The following is a 20,077-nucleotide window of genomic DNA, read 5'->3' as shown; positions in this document are numbered from 1 at the left end:
TTGTTAAATTCTTAGCAAGAGGTTTAATAGAGGTTTAATCCATTGGTATCCTTTATTTGCTGTATTTTGTGTGTTTGCTTTTCCATTTCTTTTCTCTTAGTTAACAAGTAGTATAAAATTGCCAATATTAATATAATAGCTTTAATAATTATATTTTATTATAGAAGCTTTGATCATGAAATACCATAGATTTTTATCAATCTATGCTTCAATTTTTCAATTAAAATATCTCTTGCCGTTGAATGCTCGAGGTTGTGGTTATGAAGTTTCCATTGGTTCATGTAACTAGATCTTTTTGGATAGCCGTAGATTTCAGTGGTGACTGCATGGAAACAAGAAAGCATTGCCCTGAAAAGCTTGGTGGGAAGAGAAAAGGAAAATAGTCAAGTTAGGAGAAAAGATAAGATGTTTTCCTCCTGCTGCCCAAAACTCAAATACCTGTGACAGAGAGTTTGTCTTTATAGTTTTATGACACTGTTATAAAGTTTAAACTGTTTATGTTTCTGTACTAATGTGTAATCTCCATTTTAATTACAAAAAAGAGGAAGAATTCATGTGATATTTTAACAGGTGCAAAGATTTCATTCTGGTAGAGGTGCAGTTAAGTCTCAATGATGTTGGAATTGATCTGCCCACTGGAAATTGTCAGGAGTCCAAAAATCGACAAAAATTGAAAACCACTGTAGTGTATTTGTTCCACGTTGAGTTTGGTCTGTTTAAAAAATGAGTTCCTTTTGGATGTTAGTCTAGACATATATTTTTAAGAAACTTGTTTAAACAGAAAAAATATTCTGCAAATAGATCTTAAATTTTCCTCCTTGCACCTGGAAACACCAGTAAGTTCTGTCGAAGCTTTTGGAATTCAGACACAGATCGCCAGGCTGATGCCTAGCATCGTCTTCCCTTAAATCACGTGCTGGAAATGAAAACAGTTCTTCTGGTTTGACAGAGGAATAGCAAAAAAAATGTAACAGTTGAATTGCAGTTGCATTTTGTTATTTTTGTGAGTCTAAATTTGGTGAAAGATAAACACCCTGCATCAGGAACTATTATTTTCACAGTTTGCACCTGAAACAGTGTTTTTGATATTCAATAACTTTCAATAACATAATTAAGCACTGAAATTCATTTAGTTTAATGTCCTTTTTAATCATCAAGACGCTCATTTACTGTACTTGAGAAACAATTCTAAAAGTGCAAGTGCTGACTAAAACAGATGGTTCATTTCCATCTGCATATAGCACATTTGGTACCACCTAGGAAGGCAAAAATGGAAATATAAGCTCTGCAACCTGCAACCAAAGTAAACAGCATCTCTTCTGTTCTTCCACCATACTACTGAGTAAAACATTTTCTTTCTTTTAGATTGTTAACAGAGATTTGCATGCACAGTGTATCATAAACCGTTGTTTATGGTGGCATCAGCTTAAACAATACTGTGGGGATGTTGAATTTCTTTGCAATGAACATGGGCTTGTATCAGCCTCCAACTGAAGACAGCGTGGGCTAGCCATGCGGATTACTACTGAACTGCCACGATTGAAACTGATTGCCCTTTAAGTTTCATGTAATTCAAAGTTCAGAGAAATCCATGATTTCTAAATGCAGAAGTTTTGAACATGTATCTCAGTATTATACAGAGAAGTATTTTGAGGTACCACATACTGGTAAAGGTAAAATATCATTAAAACAAAATCTTGTGAGACTCATTGTTGAAAACTTTTTTTGCCAGGAGTTCAGATTAATTTGATTGCGATATGGAAGAGCTGCGTAGAGTAACTCACCTAAGATAATTCTCACCAAATTGAGACCGACAGAACATTTCTTCATCCTAATTTAACTTTTATAAATGTCTGTTTTGATCAATGCACAGCAAAGATGCAAAACAAAGTCATTTAATTCAATAAAAAATAAATAAAATAAATCTGTTGGTCACAGTGCTTTGTTAGGTTTTGGAAATAAAAAAGACGCTTGATTAAGGAATCAGGTCAGTTATTGCCTGGAGAAAAGTAGCTGAGATTCTGTCTCGGTACCTTGCCAGTAAATATTCAAAGCTGGTCGTCTTGCAAAGTGGAAGTTCTCACAACAGAGCATCCAACTATTAATATTTCAAATTATTTTGGATATGCTGAAATTATATGTAGATGACTTTTACTGAAAAACTTTTTTACTTATAGAGGATATTATGATGATTATTTCACTTTATAGTAACTTCAGTTACCTCTTAACAGTTGCAGTGATTGAACTAGTTGCTTAGACCTGCAGACAGGGAGTTTTTGTTTACCACTAGTTTGGTGGAAGTAACAAAACTTCCACCAAAGGCCAAATTCCCAAACTGGCATGCTGTGGTTTTTTTTTTCCTCCAGCCTTATTTCCAATCTATTTGGAAGTACTATTATTCGATTTTGGGGTTTCTGAGAAGTCGCATGTTTAGTTAAGTTTTTATCCTGAAAACATATGCGCTGCATGATTTCCTTGTCTTTTATTTTCTTCTTACTGAACTAAACTCCTTTGTTTTCTATCTTGGAACATTCACTACTTTTCAACTTCAAATTAAATACTCAACATGTGAAAAAATATATTCTATTTGTATTAAAAATTAGTTTTGAGAGGGAAAGAAGTCAGTGTAATTGTTCCATGTGAACATGAAATATATGTTTAGTGTACAGATTAAGTGAAAAATATGCATTAATTCCATAATTCCATTTATATAATGATAGCTGATCAAAGTCGTGAAGTCCGTTTCTTTATTCAAACTAGTATAAATTAATTATAATGCTATTTAAATGATGGAATTGCCAGAGTTGAGGGGAAAGAGGTTCAGTTCTCCGATTTGTTTTAGGTGTTTAAGAATTCTTCAGTTAATACTTGTAGAACATAGTGTGCTGATATGTTGGTACCTAGTACCTGCTCTGAAACTTCCTTTTATGTGCTTTTATATGCACCTTAACAATTTTGAATTGTGTTTTGCAAGATTAATATTAAGAAAAGTTGATCTCAAAAGGTTCCAAGTGTACAGAGGTAAGCTTGATATCTGGTGGGTGCATGTTTTCTTAGCAAAGCTGATTTTGAGACGTAGGGGTATATGCTGTCTTTTAGAGGATATTTGTGCACACCTTTATAGTTCCATATAGAACAAATTCCTTAAAAATAATGTGAATACTGAAAAGAAGTTTTTAATTAAAATATATTTTTAAGTGGTGCTATGCCTTAAAAAAGGTGTATTGAACCACTGCAAGGCATCATGTTCATTATGACCCCAGTAAGAAAGGCACTCAGATTCCATAAGGTACTGGGTATTGGGTTAAGGTATTGGGTAAAGGGTTAAAATACTCTTTATTGGAGCTAACGTGAGAAGGAGAAAGAGGGTAGATAATCTTGCGTCCCTTCAGATGCCGGGAATTGTGAGTTGTGCAGCAACAGTGAACTGTCCCGTGGGTCACTACCTCCTCGAAGCACCATAGTCTTCCAGCTGGCTTCGCTGCAAAAGGTGCTTCTAAAATTCAGTTAAGTTTCAGGCCAGTTTTCTGTTTTGCCTGAATCAGTGCAACCCATCCCATTATGACTCTTAAAGATCTTTTCTGTTGCTTTAGACTTGAATATAACTGGGTTTTGTTGTTTAGGTGGAGGTCCTGATTTGTATGTTAGTGATGTGAAAGACATCAAATTATCTATCATTTGAAAGACAGCAAATGATTTTTTAAGGAATCCAACTATAGCAAAGACAACCATATGAACAATCCTCAATGCACTGGGAAAGTCTTTTTTTTAAAACCACATCTGTCCGTTACTGCATTTTTGTTTCTATTAGGCTAATTTCTGCTGAATTTTTCTTAGTGTTATGATGAGATGTTTGTGCTCTCAAATTAGACTTAGAGTGGACAGATGTTCCCTCTGTACTGTGTTTCTGTTTTCCTTTTAAGAACATGAGAGACTAATTATTTAGAGAAAGAGATTTTGATTATAAATAGTTGCATTGCTTAGTAGGTTTGAGGACAGCAAATGGGCGAGCAGTAACAAGAAAAGAGGTTGAAATATTTTTTAAAAATGGATCGCAGGGATGCATATTTATCTTTATAACGTCATATTCCTGTATCTTTCCCTTTTTCAGCTTTTGAAATAACTCAACAACATGAATATATAGAGATGAGGTTCAATCCAGTAAAATATTTTTTAAAAGAATGAGGGAGAAAGAATCTTCCTATGGCCATTCAGATTTAGTAGATCTGAATACCAAATAAGATTCCCCATTAGAAATTAATATTTTTCCCTATTTGCCCAATGCAACAGGCTCATAATTCAAATGATTTAAAGCCGTTTTGCAAGGATTTCCAGGAAACCTGTTTGAGGACTTCCTTTGTATTTTACTGTGGTTTCAGGCATTCATGTGATATGGTTCGGAACTGTAGGTATCAATGAATAACTTCACTTTTGTTCTTAAATATTGGGTAGCAGTTAGTGATGTCTGTCAGTAAGCAGTAGGGGCAAGACAGTTGAGAATGAATATACCAGAATTTTTATCCCTTCTACCACAGAATTCTTTTAGGATAAGTCAGTTAATGACTCCACCTTATTCATGCTGTCACAGAATGGATGGGGTACTGATGTCTTCTTATTGAAGACATTTGTGGCAAGCTTAATGACTGTAAAACAGTGCAATGTCGCTTTCGAAGTGAGGTGAGAGTCCCAGGAACAATAGAATCATACCCAGCAAAGAATAATAGTTTATCACAAATACTGCAATAGCAAGGCAAAGGTTAAACTATGATAAGTTGTACTGATTTAAGGACTCATAAATCAATAAATTGCCTCAAAATAAGACTAAAAATGCTTTTTTCCTACAAAGAAAACATTAAATATTGAACTATATTCTAGTTCCATCTGATCTCATTCTTCTTATGTCCCACAGCTGCAAATCTGTGCTAATGTATGATTGGTTCTAAAATATAATTTGTTTAAAACAGTAGCACCTAGGATAAAAAACAATTTCTAAATAATAAAGTACTTCTGGAGCAGGTTTAGTTAAACATGCATTCATTCATCCATAATTAACTTGGTGGTATCAATACATTTATGCCTATACAACTATTTTTTCTCAAGACTTAGACTTTCTATGTTACAGTCTGTTTTCATAGCGTCCAAACTATTTTCTTCTCCAAACGCAGGAAGGAGTATTTAAAACACTCCAAACCCAGTAAACTTCCAATTCCTTTTAATCACAGTTTGATCTGCTAACTTTATTTTGAGAAATGATTGTTTCTTTCTTTTCTTTTTTTTTTTTTTTCTTCCCCAATGACTTGGATTAACTAAATAAGCATATCATGAATTTCCTTCCACTCCAGGATAAAATAAACAGACTATTTCAACAAATGGGTTTGTCTATCAGTAGCTTCTGGTCATGACATAATACTTTTCATCTATTTCATAGGAACGTAATATTGTCACATGACAGGCCTGTATATCTTTCAATATTCACTAAATACTCAGGATGCCACTCTTCAAACTTTTAAAATATTACTTCAGTAATGAAGTTTTTAGGTTAAAACTTTATCACCATATGAAATGACACATTAGTCACGTTTTGGTATTATCTTTGGCACGTTGGTTCTTTTGTTACATTGGCAGTTTTTTATTTGCTTGTAGTAACTAGGCTTAAATACATGTTAAAGCAGTAAGTGGTTTTTCCATTTAAAAGCTTTTTAGAAATACCCAGTGCACAATTGTGTAGACACTGTTATAGTGATAGCTGTTACAAAACTTTCCCAAAATGGAAAGCAGAATACTTGTGACGGTTTCTAGGAAGTTCTAGTTTGTTTGTGTTTTCATGAGCAAAAAGTTTCTAGAGGCTATGATTTTCGATGCACCAAATATTTGGTTAAATTTCCAAAGTATGTTCAAGGTTCAGTGATTCCTCACTACGTATCAGTTTTATTCTTACTTATCAGTGAAATAGGTTAAAATGTTGCAAAAATGGTATTTCTAGCTTTATTTTTTCCTGTAAGCAATTAATATTTTAGAGGACGGTAGTTTCTGCAAAATATAGTGTGCAAATTTTTTTGAAAAAAGGCAAGAAAAAATTGGATACGTTAATTTACATGATAGGCCTGCATAATTTAATCTTTCAGTTTTAATTTTCGAAGTGGAGCAAATGTCTGAGAATAAAAGCTGTAAATAAGTAATGCCTACAAAATAAAGCATCAAGCTTTTATCACAAGGAATTCATTTAGTTAATATAATGCTATAATTATCTAGGTAATCAGATGATCCTTTTCAGAAGAACTTCCTATGCATTTTGAGTTGTTTTAGAGCAGTAGAAATCCTTGTACATACCAAACTGGCTTTCAAGCGTATGTCAAATTTTTCTTGATTTTTGAGAAACTCATGTTTTAATTAAACATCCCCTTGAAGAGCTTTCTCAGTAATGAATTTTCAGTTTTGAAGATGTGAAATTGTATTCACAAATAGATTTTTTCTATGCCTGTGAATCAACCATAACTCCCTGAGAAAGATGAAATTGCCCATACATTTTAACTTTGTTCATGTTTGAATGTAGTCAGTATAGTCTTGAATAGCTTCACAGAAGAGGAATGTTTGCAGAACTCCTAAAGATGTTTTCCAAGTTAAAAGAATTAACTGTATGAAGCTAAATTTGTTATGTTCCAGAATTACACAAACTTAAGGTAGTGGCAATGTTTCTTTTTAAAAGGAAACATGATGTGTGTGGTTAATGTTCTATTAATTTTTTGTGTTTAATGCACCCTAAGATTTGGGCTCAAAGATCCATTCTCATTTGAGAATGACAGTGAACAACAGGAATTATTTTTGGCTGTGTAACAAATCTCTCTTAGCTTTATTTTAAGTCTTGCATAAAATAGTTTAATGGTTGTGATTTTTAATTGACTAGCAAAATATATATAACTTATGTTGCATATTTTCAGGTACTCATGTCATGGAAGGCTCTGGACGAATGCTGGTAACTGCTGTGGGTGTGAATTCTCAGACAGGCATCATCTTTACTCTGTTAGGTGCTGGAGGAGAAGAAGAAGAAAAGAAAGATAAGAAAGGTAAATTTCGTAACACATACGAATGCTCCCAAGCAAACTCTTGAGCTTTGTATAGCCAAAGCTCTCCCGAATACTTTGCAAATAAATAGGACTCTAAAAACTTTCCTTTTTGTATACATTTTTGTCATTACATGTCACACAGGAAAAAACAAAATCTGTTAACCAATAATATATATTGGATAACAACAAGTTTTTCCAGTGTGAAGTTGCAGACTCTCAGTAAATAACCAATTGCAAGGCAGTACATGGGAATTGCCATGTCTTTTACGTAAATCCACACTCACCTAAAATTTGCTAAAGTTTTGCTCTTGTGCATTTACATCTGTGTAATACTTTTTTGAAACTCAGCCATGGAAATAACATATTTATTTGAACTTCAAAAATAAATCGAATATTTTTTTTAAAGTCATCTAATGTCAGTGCCTGACTGTATAAGAACATAATACATGTAAAGGCATTTTAATTTCTTCAGGTGGAGAGCTCAGACTCAGACTAGTAAAAGAGAAGAAAGTAAGTAGCAAGAAATGATAACAAGACAGTTTAACTTTGATATGAGGTATCAGTTAATGAAATCAAGAAGTCTCTTTAGACTTTTACCTTATTGTAGAGTGACGTTGTAACCTGTAGCTAATTTATGGGTCGTGCACTAAGCAGAAATGTGGTTTAATGTGTGTCCTTCCTAGTTTTTGTTCACATAGTCTTTTTGTAATTTGCTCAAGTCTACTTTCAAAATTTTTCATCTCAGCAAGAAAGTTTGTTCTAAGAATATTTAACTTTCAGTCCTATTTAAGGACGAATTAACATAATTTTTTAGCCATTCCCACTCTTTTTAATGGCTTTTGCTATTAATAAAAAGAGTAAGTATAGCTTTACTGAACACTTCACTGTCTATCAGACAATGTGATTCCATTTATTTGTCTTTTGCATTATTTTTGTTTGAAGTTGCAGATGGGAAGGCTAGATTCAAAAGGATTTCCTGACCTAAACTTTCCATTTATTAACGTATGCCCCTTAACTGTTTATCAAAACAAACCTAATGGACGTAAAAGTTTAAGTGGTTGCGCTTGACTCCATGTTTCTATGAGAAAAATCCCTGTTTACTTGATGGATGATTTTATGAAATGCTTACCATTTCATTTCTACACAGAAATGTACAATACCTGCTAGGCATGATAAGTTCTAGGAGCATTAAAGAGAGAAAGACTGAAACTTCCCAAGGTAAAAAATCTTTCATGTCAGACTAGTTGGAACAATGTTTTAGGGTCTAATCTTGCTGTCACTGAAAGACAGACTCCTGTACGCAGCCCTCTTGAGACCTGACGGTATCTGTTTTGGCACTGTGTAAGCATGTTGTAGGTGGGAAGTAGAAACTCTGCTATCTGCTTGAAAGTAGCAGCTGTCTGCCGTAAGGTCCTGCATTTAACGGGCTTGCCCTTCTCTGTATTTTATTTTGCTCATGACACTGGTAATTCTCTCATGCTTCTTTGTGGATAGCCTTGACAGATAGGGAAAAACAAATCAGAGAAAGCAGGGTAATGCAACGCACTGTATTCATAGATTAATAGCCAGAGACAGACGTTCTTTAAAGGCATGTAAGAACTTCGGATAGCAGACACTAAATCTAATTGGATACGGCTACAACACCAGGCAAATTCTTTAAAACTTTCTAGTGTTTCTAGCTGCAGAAGAGTGCCCAAGCAGAGCTGGTTGCAGATTGTGGCCCAAACTCTCATAATGTACTCCCCTATATAAACCTGCAGTTCTCTGAAATCATGAACGTTTGTGTTTCAGTCGTTTTGGGTGTATGCCTTTATCACTCATTAACGTTTTGTAAAAATCATCATACAGGTATGAAACAGGAGGATGGACACCAGCTTCCAGGTAGAGTAAGAATTCTGCCAGATCAAATGAAAGGATAAGGCGTTTTGCTAGCAAGCTGTGGTGCAAATCAGGGTTGAACTAATGATTAATATAATTGTCTTTGAATTAGTGCAGCTAAATTAAAGAATAATTTCAAATTGACAGGATTCAAGGCACTTACATGTTTGTTCTTGGCAAACATTTAGGTGTTTACGTTTTATTGGTGTGGCAAATCGTAATGTTAAGCTTGAATGCTCAGTTATTTTCCAGAAGTAAATTACGCTCTATTAAATATTGAAATTTGCTATTTGCTGTTAGCAATTCATGCTGTGCTGGTTAGTATGAGTATCCAACTGGAATGAAAATAAGGATGAGTAGCTACAACTGCATGAGTTATTACTATTGCAGTAATCACATTTGCAATTGAAATGTTCATGAATGCACTTATACACGGTGCGTTTCAAAATTTTGTATGTTGTATATTTTCTTCTCCCAACTTACCATTTGTAAATAAAAGATGACCCTTTTTATTGAATAACACACCAGTACAGTGTGAAACTCTCTCCATGGGTCAAGTAGCAAGAAAGTTCATGAGTCTCAAACAGGCTTCATTATCAGACTTTTGTGCTCTGCAGTGGACAGTTAACCAAAAGAAACAGTGCAAAACTCATTTTATCTATGATTTGTAGAGACTGGTTTTCTGTATTGTAGCAAAAAAATAGCAATAAATTAAAATAATAAAAAAACCTTTGGAGAGTTTTCCATCTTCCTGTTAGGGAAGAACTATTTGCTTGACCAGTTTCTTTAAAACAGGGCTAATTGCTGAAAGCAAAAAGAGAATTTTATTTTCTGGTATTTTTTTTTTCATTGTATCACAAAATACAACCAACTGCACAATGTCTCTAATTTGGACTTAAAATAACTCGTTTTTCTCCACAACGCTAAATTTGCCAAGCTTCTATATTTCTTCTATTTCCTCAAATTTCAACATACAATCCTGAAAGAGATTCAGAAAATTTCAGCCATTTTAGTATTTGCATAGATTTGCATAAAATCAGCATAAAGGGGCAAAGGAATGTACCTAGTGCTGCGTACAGTCAGTTTTCACCAACTCTGTTAACTTTGTTAAATGTCTTTCATATTTATTTACTTATTTATTTATTTTTATTCCCCATATGAGTTCTTGCCTTACTTTGTAACACCTTGTAATGACGTTTTGTTTCTGAAAGTTATGTTGATTAATTTAAAGCAAATCTATTTTGGAGAAAACAAAGCCATAGCATTCCAATGTTTTTGTTTTGTCATGTGAATTTGTTCGTATTATTATTATTTGTTCATATTACTATTGTTGTTGTTCATATTATTATTATTATTATTTTTTGTTTTTTATCCATTATTATTCAGTAGATTCTTCCCATCCCTCCTCCCACCCTTCTTCAGCTACAGATGGTGCAGCAGGTGCAAATGCCACTGATAATGCAAATGCCAGCTTAGTCAATGGTACGTCAAGAACACCTAGTTTGTTGCATTTGATGGATTTCTCTCCTGACTCTATTAGATTCCCTCTTCCTCTTATGAACTGCACAGATGATGTATGTGCATGTGTTTACCCCTCTGAGAGCTCCTATTCCATAAACTATTGAGTAGCTTATAAGAGATGCCACAGAGATGCTGTGACTTATTTACTTTATTGACAAGGAATTAAGCTTGGGAGAGGAACAAGTAGGAAGTATGATCTATTTGCCACTAATAACAATTACAGTTAAAAGGAACAGATAAGTAAAACTGATCTCAAAACTTCTGAGTTGCCTTTACATAAAGTTTCAGTGTAAAATGTTTCTTTACATGTGTATCAGCATAGATTTGAAGAACTCTATAATAAAAGGATAATATCTTCTTTTCTTCTGATGTGGCACTCTCATAAGTATTCGTATGGTCTTAATGTACTTTTGAGAAATAGTGCTGGGGTCAGGAATCTGCCTCAATTTGAACCTGGAATGTGTCAGGAATAACTTTTGCTACTCTGAGCACCTTTTTGTTAGGAGACTGAAAAGTGAAGTTTGTGTGCACCCTTGGATAGTGATCATCTAATGAGTTGTATGCATTTATTAAAAAAAAAATAAATACTGTAGTTGATTTTAACTCTTCATACAGCTTCTTGACCCCGCTTCTTAGCATGCTAATATTTCAGTATCTCTTCTAATAGTCTAATTCCAGTATTAAATGGAATGGATCACTATTAGCCCAGACATCAATTAGAACAGCTGTATCTTTTCTGATAATCAAATGCATTAGTCTTTGTCTGCCATAGAAGCCTTTCCATTTTGTGCAGCGCCAGTGTCGCTGACAGAAGTAATTCTGTTTTTCGTTATGTTCGTGGTAGAATTTGTTTCTCTGCAGGTCAGCAGTTGTTGTGTTATGCATGTAAAACTACACGTTCTGACATAGCAATAACAAGTAGTAAGCAAATGCTAAGATTTACCAGTGTGGTACCCTATTTAAAGCATAGGAAGCATAGGAAATCCTTTGAGCTTATTTTTAAATAAATGGATGACAGTTTGAAAGAAAAATATAACCAAATTTAGAGCTTTACTTCTGTATATTACACGTTTGCTGGAAAATTAGAATTTCCAGTCAGTGCATCTCATTGCATGGCAGATTTTTTAGTAAAGCAAGGGAATGCTAGTTTTTTTGTTTTGTTTTGTTTTTTTAACAAAACTGGCTGATACAGCTGAAAGAAATGAAAATGTTATCTTGAGACACAAAATTTCATAATCCAAACTGGATAAGTTTGGTAGACAAGCTCTTGAAAATACCAGATCCTGCACACAGACCTTTACAGTGTCATCAAATCTTGATGGACCTGAAGGAGGACTGCAACCTTTCTTCTTTTCCAAACATATCAGAAAGTTAAGAAAAGATATTAATCCCTCCTACAAGCCCTGTCTCTCCCTTATCCCTGGATCACCCTGCTTGCAGCACCACTACTTCAGATTCCTTAGAAACCAAGAACCATGACATTAATGAGGAGTGTTTTGTTCTCCCTTCTTTATGCTCTGTAATTCCACTCCCTTGTTCTTTAATACAAACATATGCTTACAAGAAAGTCTTACCAGACAGCCTTCTTCAGTCCCACTGGAGACTGAGGTATTACATGACGTCTTACTTGTACAAGGTGCTGAGTACGAAGCTGAGCACCTGCTTAAGTGCTTTCTTGGATCAGAACCATCGCTGAGCGTGATGCAGAAATGAGTCCTAAGTAAGTCTTACCTAGTATCTCTGTTAGTAATTTTTGGTTGCCTGGTAAATGTCTGCTGCATTGCTTGAAGTTAAGATGGAAATGGAGTTCCAAGGGATATTAAACTAGTGTTTTTTATCAAGTAAGTATGCGATTTTTCCATTTTCTTCTTTCCCATCAGAAACAGTAGTTACTGCCCCTCTTTAATCTCAGTTATAGTTAATGAGACATATATACTCAATTCTGTCTAGTGCACCAAGCGTAGAAGTCAGTTGTTGTGCAGCTAAGTGTGTTTTTTGCTTTTAACTTCTCTTCTGAAATGAGACGTTTGAATTAATTCTGCGTATCTTGGACCAACATGGATGGAAAATACTTTCTACAATTCAACTTATCTGATAATGTGTTCAGAGGAGAACCAAGACTTGGCAAGTAAAGTTAGATCTGAGTGCTCTGAAGTTGTTTGGGAAATTGCCAAAGTCTGGTTTCTGTTTATATTACGCATTCTTTTGTGGTCAGCAGTGATGATGTAGCTACTTAAAATGTAGCTATATTTTGGGGTGTTGAGGGGAGAAAGGAAGGAAAAAAATTAAGTTCTAAAGGAAGAAAATCAAGTTCTTGTGGTTCTGACTTTTCCAGTCTGGGTGAGATGATATTTTTGCATCAGGATGAGGATATGTATGAGGATTTCCCCTAAGATATGACTGAAAACAAGCGTATTTACTTAGTGTGTAATACTTCTCAGTAGAAAGTACCTTAAAATAATAGAAATTACTCTATACTTCAATGTGTACTTAGCACAGGAAATGCTATTGTTTGTTAGTTGAAAATCAGCGCATTATAATTGCAGACAAATTATCTGTCACTTCTCAGTTACCAAAATATAGTTGACACAGAAAAGTGTATTTTATTTTCAATAGCAATACAGTCATACAGGTTTGTGACATACCTTATTGCCTGTTACCTATTGTGTAAGGAGCTTTAAGAAGTTCTTGTTGGGTTCTAGTGGTTAATAGCTGAAAATAGATAATTGTTCGGTGTTCTTCTTTGTTCAAAACTATAGACAACTGATGTGTCCAGTTTTTAAAAGCTTCCAAGTTCAGGCTGGGATTAAATCAAAAAATTTTACAGAAAGTAATTCACGAAGAATCCTTTTATTTTAAAGGAATGCCTTTAGAAAGGGTAAATTATTTTAAAGAGAATATGGGCAGCAACAATCACTGCAAGTTTTGGAAGCATGTTTACCCTAATTTTAATTTCATTGGAGAGTGGGTGCTAGGCTAATTGCAGTTTATGAGTGGTTGTAGTCTCCTTGTCCCGTAGAGCGCTGCCTTGTTCCTAAATCAGGATTTCCTTGGGATATGTGTGTCTGGCGGGGTGAGGGAGTATTTCTGATAGAGAAATACCATACTAGACTGAGAGCAGTGTCTTAGCTAAAATATTTTAGATCTGCTGTTAACTCTGTCAGTTTTGGCATACAGAAGTTAGCGTTCCGTTCCTAGGAAGTAGTTTGCAGTTTTAATATACTTTAATGTGTTTCCTGAGTTGTAAGTGATTTAGTGAATGCCTAGAAGAATCAGCTAAAACTTCCAGTTTGATACAGTGGAATCAGATTTATTCATTTGTAGTTAACCTGAGTTTCGCTAATGCGTTGTGTCTGCTGCCGTGCTACATGAAAGAATTCCGACTGACTCACTTCAGCTATGTTTGAGGTCACTTTGTTCCCCCCATATCGATTTGCAACGTGCTTCTGCGCTTGCCAGCTGTAGAATATAACCGACTTGGCAGGAAGACAGCTATAACTCATCTCCATTGCAAGATGAGACATTCTGGAAAAACTGTAGGGCGTTAAATATATGTTTTAGCTCTATCATGGCACAGTGGAACATAACTAGTTTAGATTTTGTGACAAAGGCCAATTGCAAGCAGTTCCTGCAGTTGAACACATAAATCTTGATGCCGACGATAGGATTAGGTTATCGTATCTCGCTCACTCCTCAAAAGGGTTGGAGGAGGGAAAGGGGAGTCTCTTTTTTTGAAGTTTATTTGAAGTAAGAACTGTTTTGGTGGTAAGAACTATGGTAGTAATGGTGTTCTGGATATGCTCCAGGTAAGGATACATAAATTTTAATTAAGGTAAAGGAAACATGCAAAACGTTTTGTATTCAAATTCATATATCAAAACCTAAAAAACAGCTACAGAATACAACTCATCTTATGAGCCACTATACACTATATTCTTTTCTAAACCTCCCAGCTTTTATACTTGCTTAGAAAAGTGGAAAAAATAAATTTAGATGAATTCCCCCAGATTTCAAGCCCCCAAACTGTCCCTTTTACTTGTTTATTTCCAAAAAGAAAGGAAATATTTGCAAAAGTTACGTAAAAATAGCTTATTAAATAATTTTTTATTAAAATTAATATTAAAAATTACTAATTCCTCATCACTTTTATTGTTCTAAAGAACGCACAGAATACTTCCTTACTAATAGGTAGCCAAGTGCTGACTTAGGCCTGAAGAAATTGATGGGAACAGGAGGAGTGAAAATCTTTTACCTCCTTTTACGTTATTCTTTTCTTGTCATAATTGTCTATTTTGTATCATTCTGTGCAAGTAACTGGGTTATACATAGCTATGATGAACACTCCCACACCCTGAAACATTAACCTAAATGCAGTAGTTGCTGAGGTTAAGAAAATATTTCTCAAATAAATATAGTTATATGGTTGTTAATAATGATTGTCCATTCGCGTGCTGGTTATTTTTATATAGCGAGGGTAGATGAATTTTTAGTGCAATTCATTAAAACAATTGTTATACTCCTGCTACGCAGCAGCTATAGATCATATAGTTAGATAAGGTATTTGACTTGCGTAGAAGAACAGTGTATTTTGTTTTCACCAGTTTTGAAAATGCGAAGTGTTCTTTTGTTGAAGAATCTTTAATTCTACTGTTTAAAGGTTTTGAATTGTATTCTGAAAAAGGAACGGACTACGTCCACTCTAAACCTGACATGCTCTAAACCTGACATGTTCAGTCTCTTAAAGAAGGCTTTCTCATTTAGCTAGAAATCAGAATTTTTATTTTTTTATTTTAATTTCCTCCACTAACTATATTAAAAGCCCTTCTAAGAAAAATAGCCATTAAGCAGATATCAAGTTCAACTATGAGCTGTTTTTTTACCGTAATTTTTAGATTAAATAAAAATTTTTGAGCAAATTTCACCATGAAAACAAACTTGTTTTTGTTCAGGTTGACAGATGCATGTCTCATGGAAAAACATAAGTCTTTGGAAGATAAATATCCTCTTTTTTAAAATCACGTGATATCCAAGGTGGGAATAGGGTTAAAAATATAGACAAGCATTTGATGCCAAACGGGTTACTTCAGCACACTTTAACAGTCCTTCTGCATGCTGAGATCATCAATAGGTAGCAAAACATCCTTTCCCTTACGGTAATTGTATACGTCTGAATTTCTCACCAGCTGTAGCCTATTGGTATGGGAATGAAATGAACTGGTGATACACTTAGATTAATTTGGCTACTTTTGTCCTATTAAAAAAAACCTGAGTGTTTAGTGATCTCGAAATTACTGCAAATACAAACATATAGGAAGTGGATCTTAGCCTTTCAGGTTTGCTTCTAGGTATTTATGGCACGGAGTGAAAAACTAACCACCTCTGTTGAAGCATAATTTCTGTTTGGTGGTTGTGCATGTCAGCGTTAGCTGCACTATCATAGGCAGTCTAAAGAGCAGGACTTAACTGCCATCTTTTTTTAAAGAAAACTTAATGATACATTTTGTATTAGTATGTGTTAAAAATCCTGTAAAAATGTTTTAACTATTAATTTTCCTTAGCATAATTTTTCTACTGGACTCTAGAAACAACCACTGAAAGAGAATGCCATCCATTGTGCATATATTTATAAAATTAAAATGTTCTTTTCCATAAGATAAATACTTATACCACTGTAAGGGATTCGCAAGGTATCTCACCTCCAAATTTTGAGTACAGTTGAAATGTTTTATTCGTTATTATGAATACCAAAGTTTTTTAAACTCCACTTGATATTTTGCCATTTTCACATCATATACACTTTCAAATTTTATATTATCAGTTACAAAAAATTCAAATAATGATTTTAATAAGGTAAGACAAAATGTAGCTAAAATAGTAAATTTAAAATTACAGATGCACCTGGCAAATCTTTAGGATAAATCTGAATATAGGGTGAACACCCAACACTCATATTTAGAGCAGTAACTTGCTAAATAATATATATAATTGGAAGGTGTAATAAAATCACATTTATAGCTTTATTTTGTTACATTTATGTCTACTATTATTTATATTTTGTCTTATTTTATTAAAATAAATTTAATTCTGGAATGCATTAAGAAAGTCATACTCTGTCCTGGTGTTGTTTTATTAAATACTCGTTGCCTGAAATTTCAGTTCAGGATTATTGTTCCAATTCTCCTTTCTAAAGAATTTTTTTTATTAGCTTCACTCTCTCACCTCATGCAATTTGCTCAAAAACATGAACCAATAGTTAGTATTTTTCCTATTAAAACACTGAACTTGGCTGCAGTTCCTTGCAAGTGTCGAAGTTGTCCACTCTTCTGAGTAAATATATGGTAACAATGGCTACTGATCATAAATAAATATCTGTAGCATGCTCATTGCTTTTGTCTGCCCTTTTTATTTAAATTTCCGTTGTCATGTTCTGTCTTGGGTGATGACTGTTTACTGTCTGTTCTCTGTTGTCTGTTGAAATTTTCCATCGTATAGGCAAAATGCAGGATGGGAGTATGGAGAACAGCCAGAACAAAGGTAATCTTCTTTCATATTAAGCAGGTTGTGGATTTTATTTTTAGCACGTAGTTAGATTCTGTTAAAAATAATATGACAATTTGTGATTTTTGCCTATGTGTCAAAATATCCCTAGATATTGTTCAAACAGAATGTTAGAAAGAAAAAAGAAGAAAAAAAAAAAGCTCTAGCAAAGAAATTGTAATTTATAGAATTTTAATACATAAGTAATTTAGGAGAGGAAAAGGTCAATGTTTCAAATAAGCCATTTGTAGATGAGACTTTCATGTCATGGAGCTCATTTTGAATTCATTTTTCTTGTACAAGTTGCTCTGTATTTTGCATATGCTATGTAGTAATGAATTTCCAGTCTCATTTTTGATGTCTTGTCATCTATGGCATTTAATGGCGTTATATAGAAATATTTTTATTTGCAGAAGCTAAAGCAATAACAGAAGGAAGTTTTACTGCAAAGAGGTTATTTAGTGATTGAAAAGCATATTATAAGGCTGAATAATAGGAAGATTAAACAATGTTAGGTGCTTCTTATTTAATGCATACTCTCAGGAAGAAATTGGAATAACTATTTCACTTCCTCTGAAGTGAGTCTTGATTCCCTTTTCATTATGTGATACACCAGCTATCGTGATTTTTTAGACTGTGTCAAATAAGTAAATCAGTAAACGCTAACTTTCTCTCTCCTCAGATAATTTTAAAGATTTTACAGGTGGTGGATCAGAAACAAGGATCAGAAATTGAGTAGATAAAGTCAGTTGCTTATGTCTATTAAATAAATCCATACTATACGAATAAGTTTTAAGGTTAGGCAGTCCAATTTGATTTCCAGGTTAAATAAGCATGGCTTTATAAAAACTGTTCATGAATGTCAAAACTGAGCAGATCTGTTTCATTTCATTCTGTTTAATTTGTCTCTGTTCTATACAAAATACACATATATAAACTGGAATGTCACTGTTTTTTAAAAAATTATGTTTTTCTCTTTGATACTAAAATAAACTTTCCTCATATGAAAGCATTCTTGCAAGAAAGGATGGTTTAACCTTTAAATTACATGTCTGTTTTTTATGGGGGAACGATAGCATCTTCATCTGACCTGATGGTTAATTCACTTGAACACTGAATGCTAAGAAAACATTTCAAATCTGATGTTATGTAGAAGAGTGGTTCTCAAAGTATGGTCCAGTGGTCACTGAGGTGCCCAGGAGGTCAAGAGAAGTGGTGCGTGGTTCATCTGTTGCACCATTATTTCAATAAAAATATGATTTTAAGGGTGCATTCTATGAGAAATACCAAATTTAGGGAAATACAGACATTTGACTTGCTGAAAAATTTTAGAGCTGCTAATCTAGAAAATCCGGCAGTACTGACCTACTGCTACTTGCCAAGTAATCTGCAAGGCATTAAGGGTGATATATATGTGTATATGTATAATACAGAATGTCATGGGCAGTAAAAAAAAGAATTAACAGTTTACATGGTACTTGGCAACCAGCGCATTTACCTGCCTCTACATGTAGAGTGCCCACAGGTATAGGTGTAGATTTGTGCCCTTACGGAACCCCCCTGCGCCCCACGTGGGCACCTCTCGGCAGCGGGAGTGATGAGTAACTCTGTGCATAGGTACCCTCATCTGTGCTCCAAGCAGCCCTCAGAGGGGCCTCGCTAGCGGAACGCAGCGAGTACGAACGCCACGAGGCAAAGAACGCAGAGCGGTTTTGGAGTAACACTTTTGTTCTGCCTTATTAGCCAAGCAGCAGGATGGGGCTGCGGCCATGGAGATGCAGCCACTGAAGAGTGCAGAAGGGGGAGAGGGAGATGACAAAGACAAGAAGAAGGCCAACATGCACAAGAAGGAGAAATCTGTCCTCCAGGGAAAGCTGACCAAGCTGGCAGTCCAGATAGGCAAAGCAGGTATGCCTGGATAACTGACCAGACAGCATTATGTTTTACTAGGAGCAAACAGTTTTAAAACAAATAATTCTGAAAACACAAAGTGCTTTATTACAGCAGTGTTTAGAAATAGGTCATCATGGTACTGTTCTGAAGAGAGTATGTGGTACTGAAGATCTTACAGAACTCAGCTTTGCGAAACTTCAATTGTAGCAAATATTGGAATCAATATGAGATGTAACTTCTCCTAGTCGATATTCCCCAGTATAGTAATTATATGATATTTAATTTTTTCTCCCCTTAGAACTTCCTAGTACACACATCCAGAAACTTTGATATCTTCTCAAAATGTCACTCACATAGCATTGCCCTTTTAAGTATTCTGAAGCCATGCTGTTCTTTCTTTAATCTCCATATTCATGCTTGCTATCCAAATATGACACCCTTCAACTTCTAACTTAATTTAAAAATGAAAGAAAAAAAAGAGTAGGAAAACTAAATCTATGGTTAGCATGATGGAACTGTGTAAAGTTTGACTAGAACCATGAAAGGTCTTGAAAGCACCCTTCGTTTGAGTTTCACAGTATCCCTTGGTATGGATTTGAATAACTTCCAGTTTGATTATATCACCTGTACTTGATTTCAAAACTTCTTTTAGTTTTCACCTATTTGGTGAAAAGTGGTCTGATTTTGTTTGGGTTTCTTTTCCCCATTCTCTATCATCATCTTAATTACTTTTAATCCTCTATGTGTTTGTTATTTACCCAATGAGATGTTTATCCCTGAACAATTTTTTCCTCACTTAGGATATAAATTCTAGTTAGTTATCATATGGTAAATTCTGAATCCTGGATCTCTTCAGTCTACCTGATCTTGATAAATATTTTATCTAGTTTTTCAAATTAGATAAAAGTAGATTTTCAAAGTAGCTTTCTGAAAGCGTGACTGAGAATGAATATGGAGGAGAGATCAAAGGATCTCTTAAATATTTCAGTCACAGAAGTACAGTGCTTTATTCCTCATTTTCATTTAGACTTTACTGGTCCCTCAGCTGTAGTTTATTAACCCAAATTAGATTGTACAACCCACTAATCTGTACTTGCTACTTACCAAAAAGCATTACACTGTGTTATTTACTGGCTATTAATAAATACATCTGTTGACTATTGTATCCAGGAACATCTGGTCCC

The 20,077-nt window shown here is 34.4% G+C and overlaps 1 protein-coding gene across 20 annotated transcripts in view; it reads left to right on the top strand.

The window, feature by feature from the left end:
• Positions 1 to 20,077, top strand: part of ATP2B2 (ATPase plasma membrane Ca2+ transporting 2) — a 430,065-nt gene that overhangs the window by 328,232 nt on the left and 81,756 nt on the right. For 10 of the 20 annotated variants that reach the window (XM_068906742.1, XM_068906746.1, XM_068906757.1 and 7 more), the window contains 5 exons: positions 6,939 to 7,064; positions 8,913 to 8,945; positions 10,329 to 10,424; positions 16,956 to 16,997; positions 18,744 to 18,908. In XM_068906742.1, the coding sequence (XP_068762843.1) occupies positions 6,939 to 7,064; positions 8,913 to 8,945; positions 10,329 to 10,424; positions 16,956 to 16,997; positions 18,744 to 18,908 (462 nt within the window). The remainder of the gene's footprint in view (positions 1 to 6,938; positions 7,065 to 8,912; positions 8,946 to 10,328; positions 10,425 to 16,955; positions 16,998 to 18,743; positions 18,909 to 20,077) is intronic. The other 10 variants (XM_068906748.1, XM_068906749.1, XM_068906754.1 and 7 more) reach the window with 4 other exon arrangements.

This window comes from Struthio camelus, chromosome 14 (genome assembly GCF_040807025.1).
Source record: "Struthio camelus isolate bStrCam1 chromosome 14, bStrCam1.hap1, whole genome shotgun sequence".
NCBI classification, from domain to species: Eukaryota; Metazoa; Chordata; class Aves; order Struthioniformes; family Struthionidae; genus Struthio; species Struthio camelus.
The sequence above is the reverse complement of the archived record's forward strand: the minus strand, read 5'-3'. Positions and strand labels throughout refer to the sequence as shown.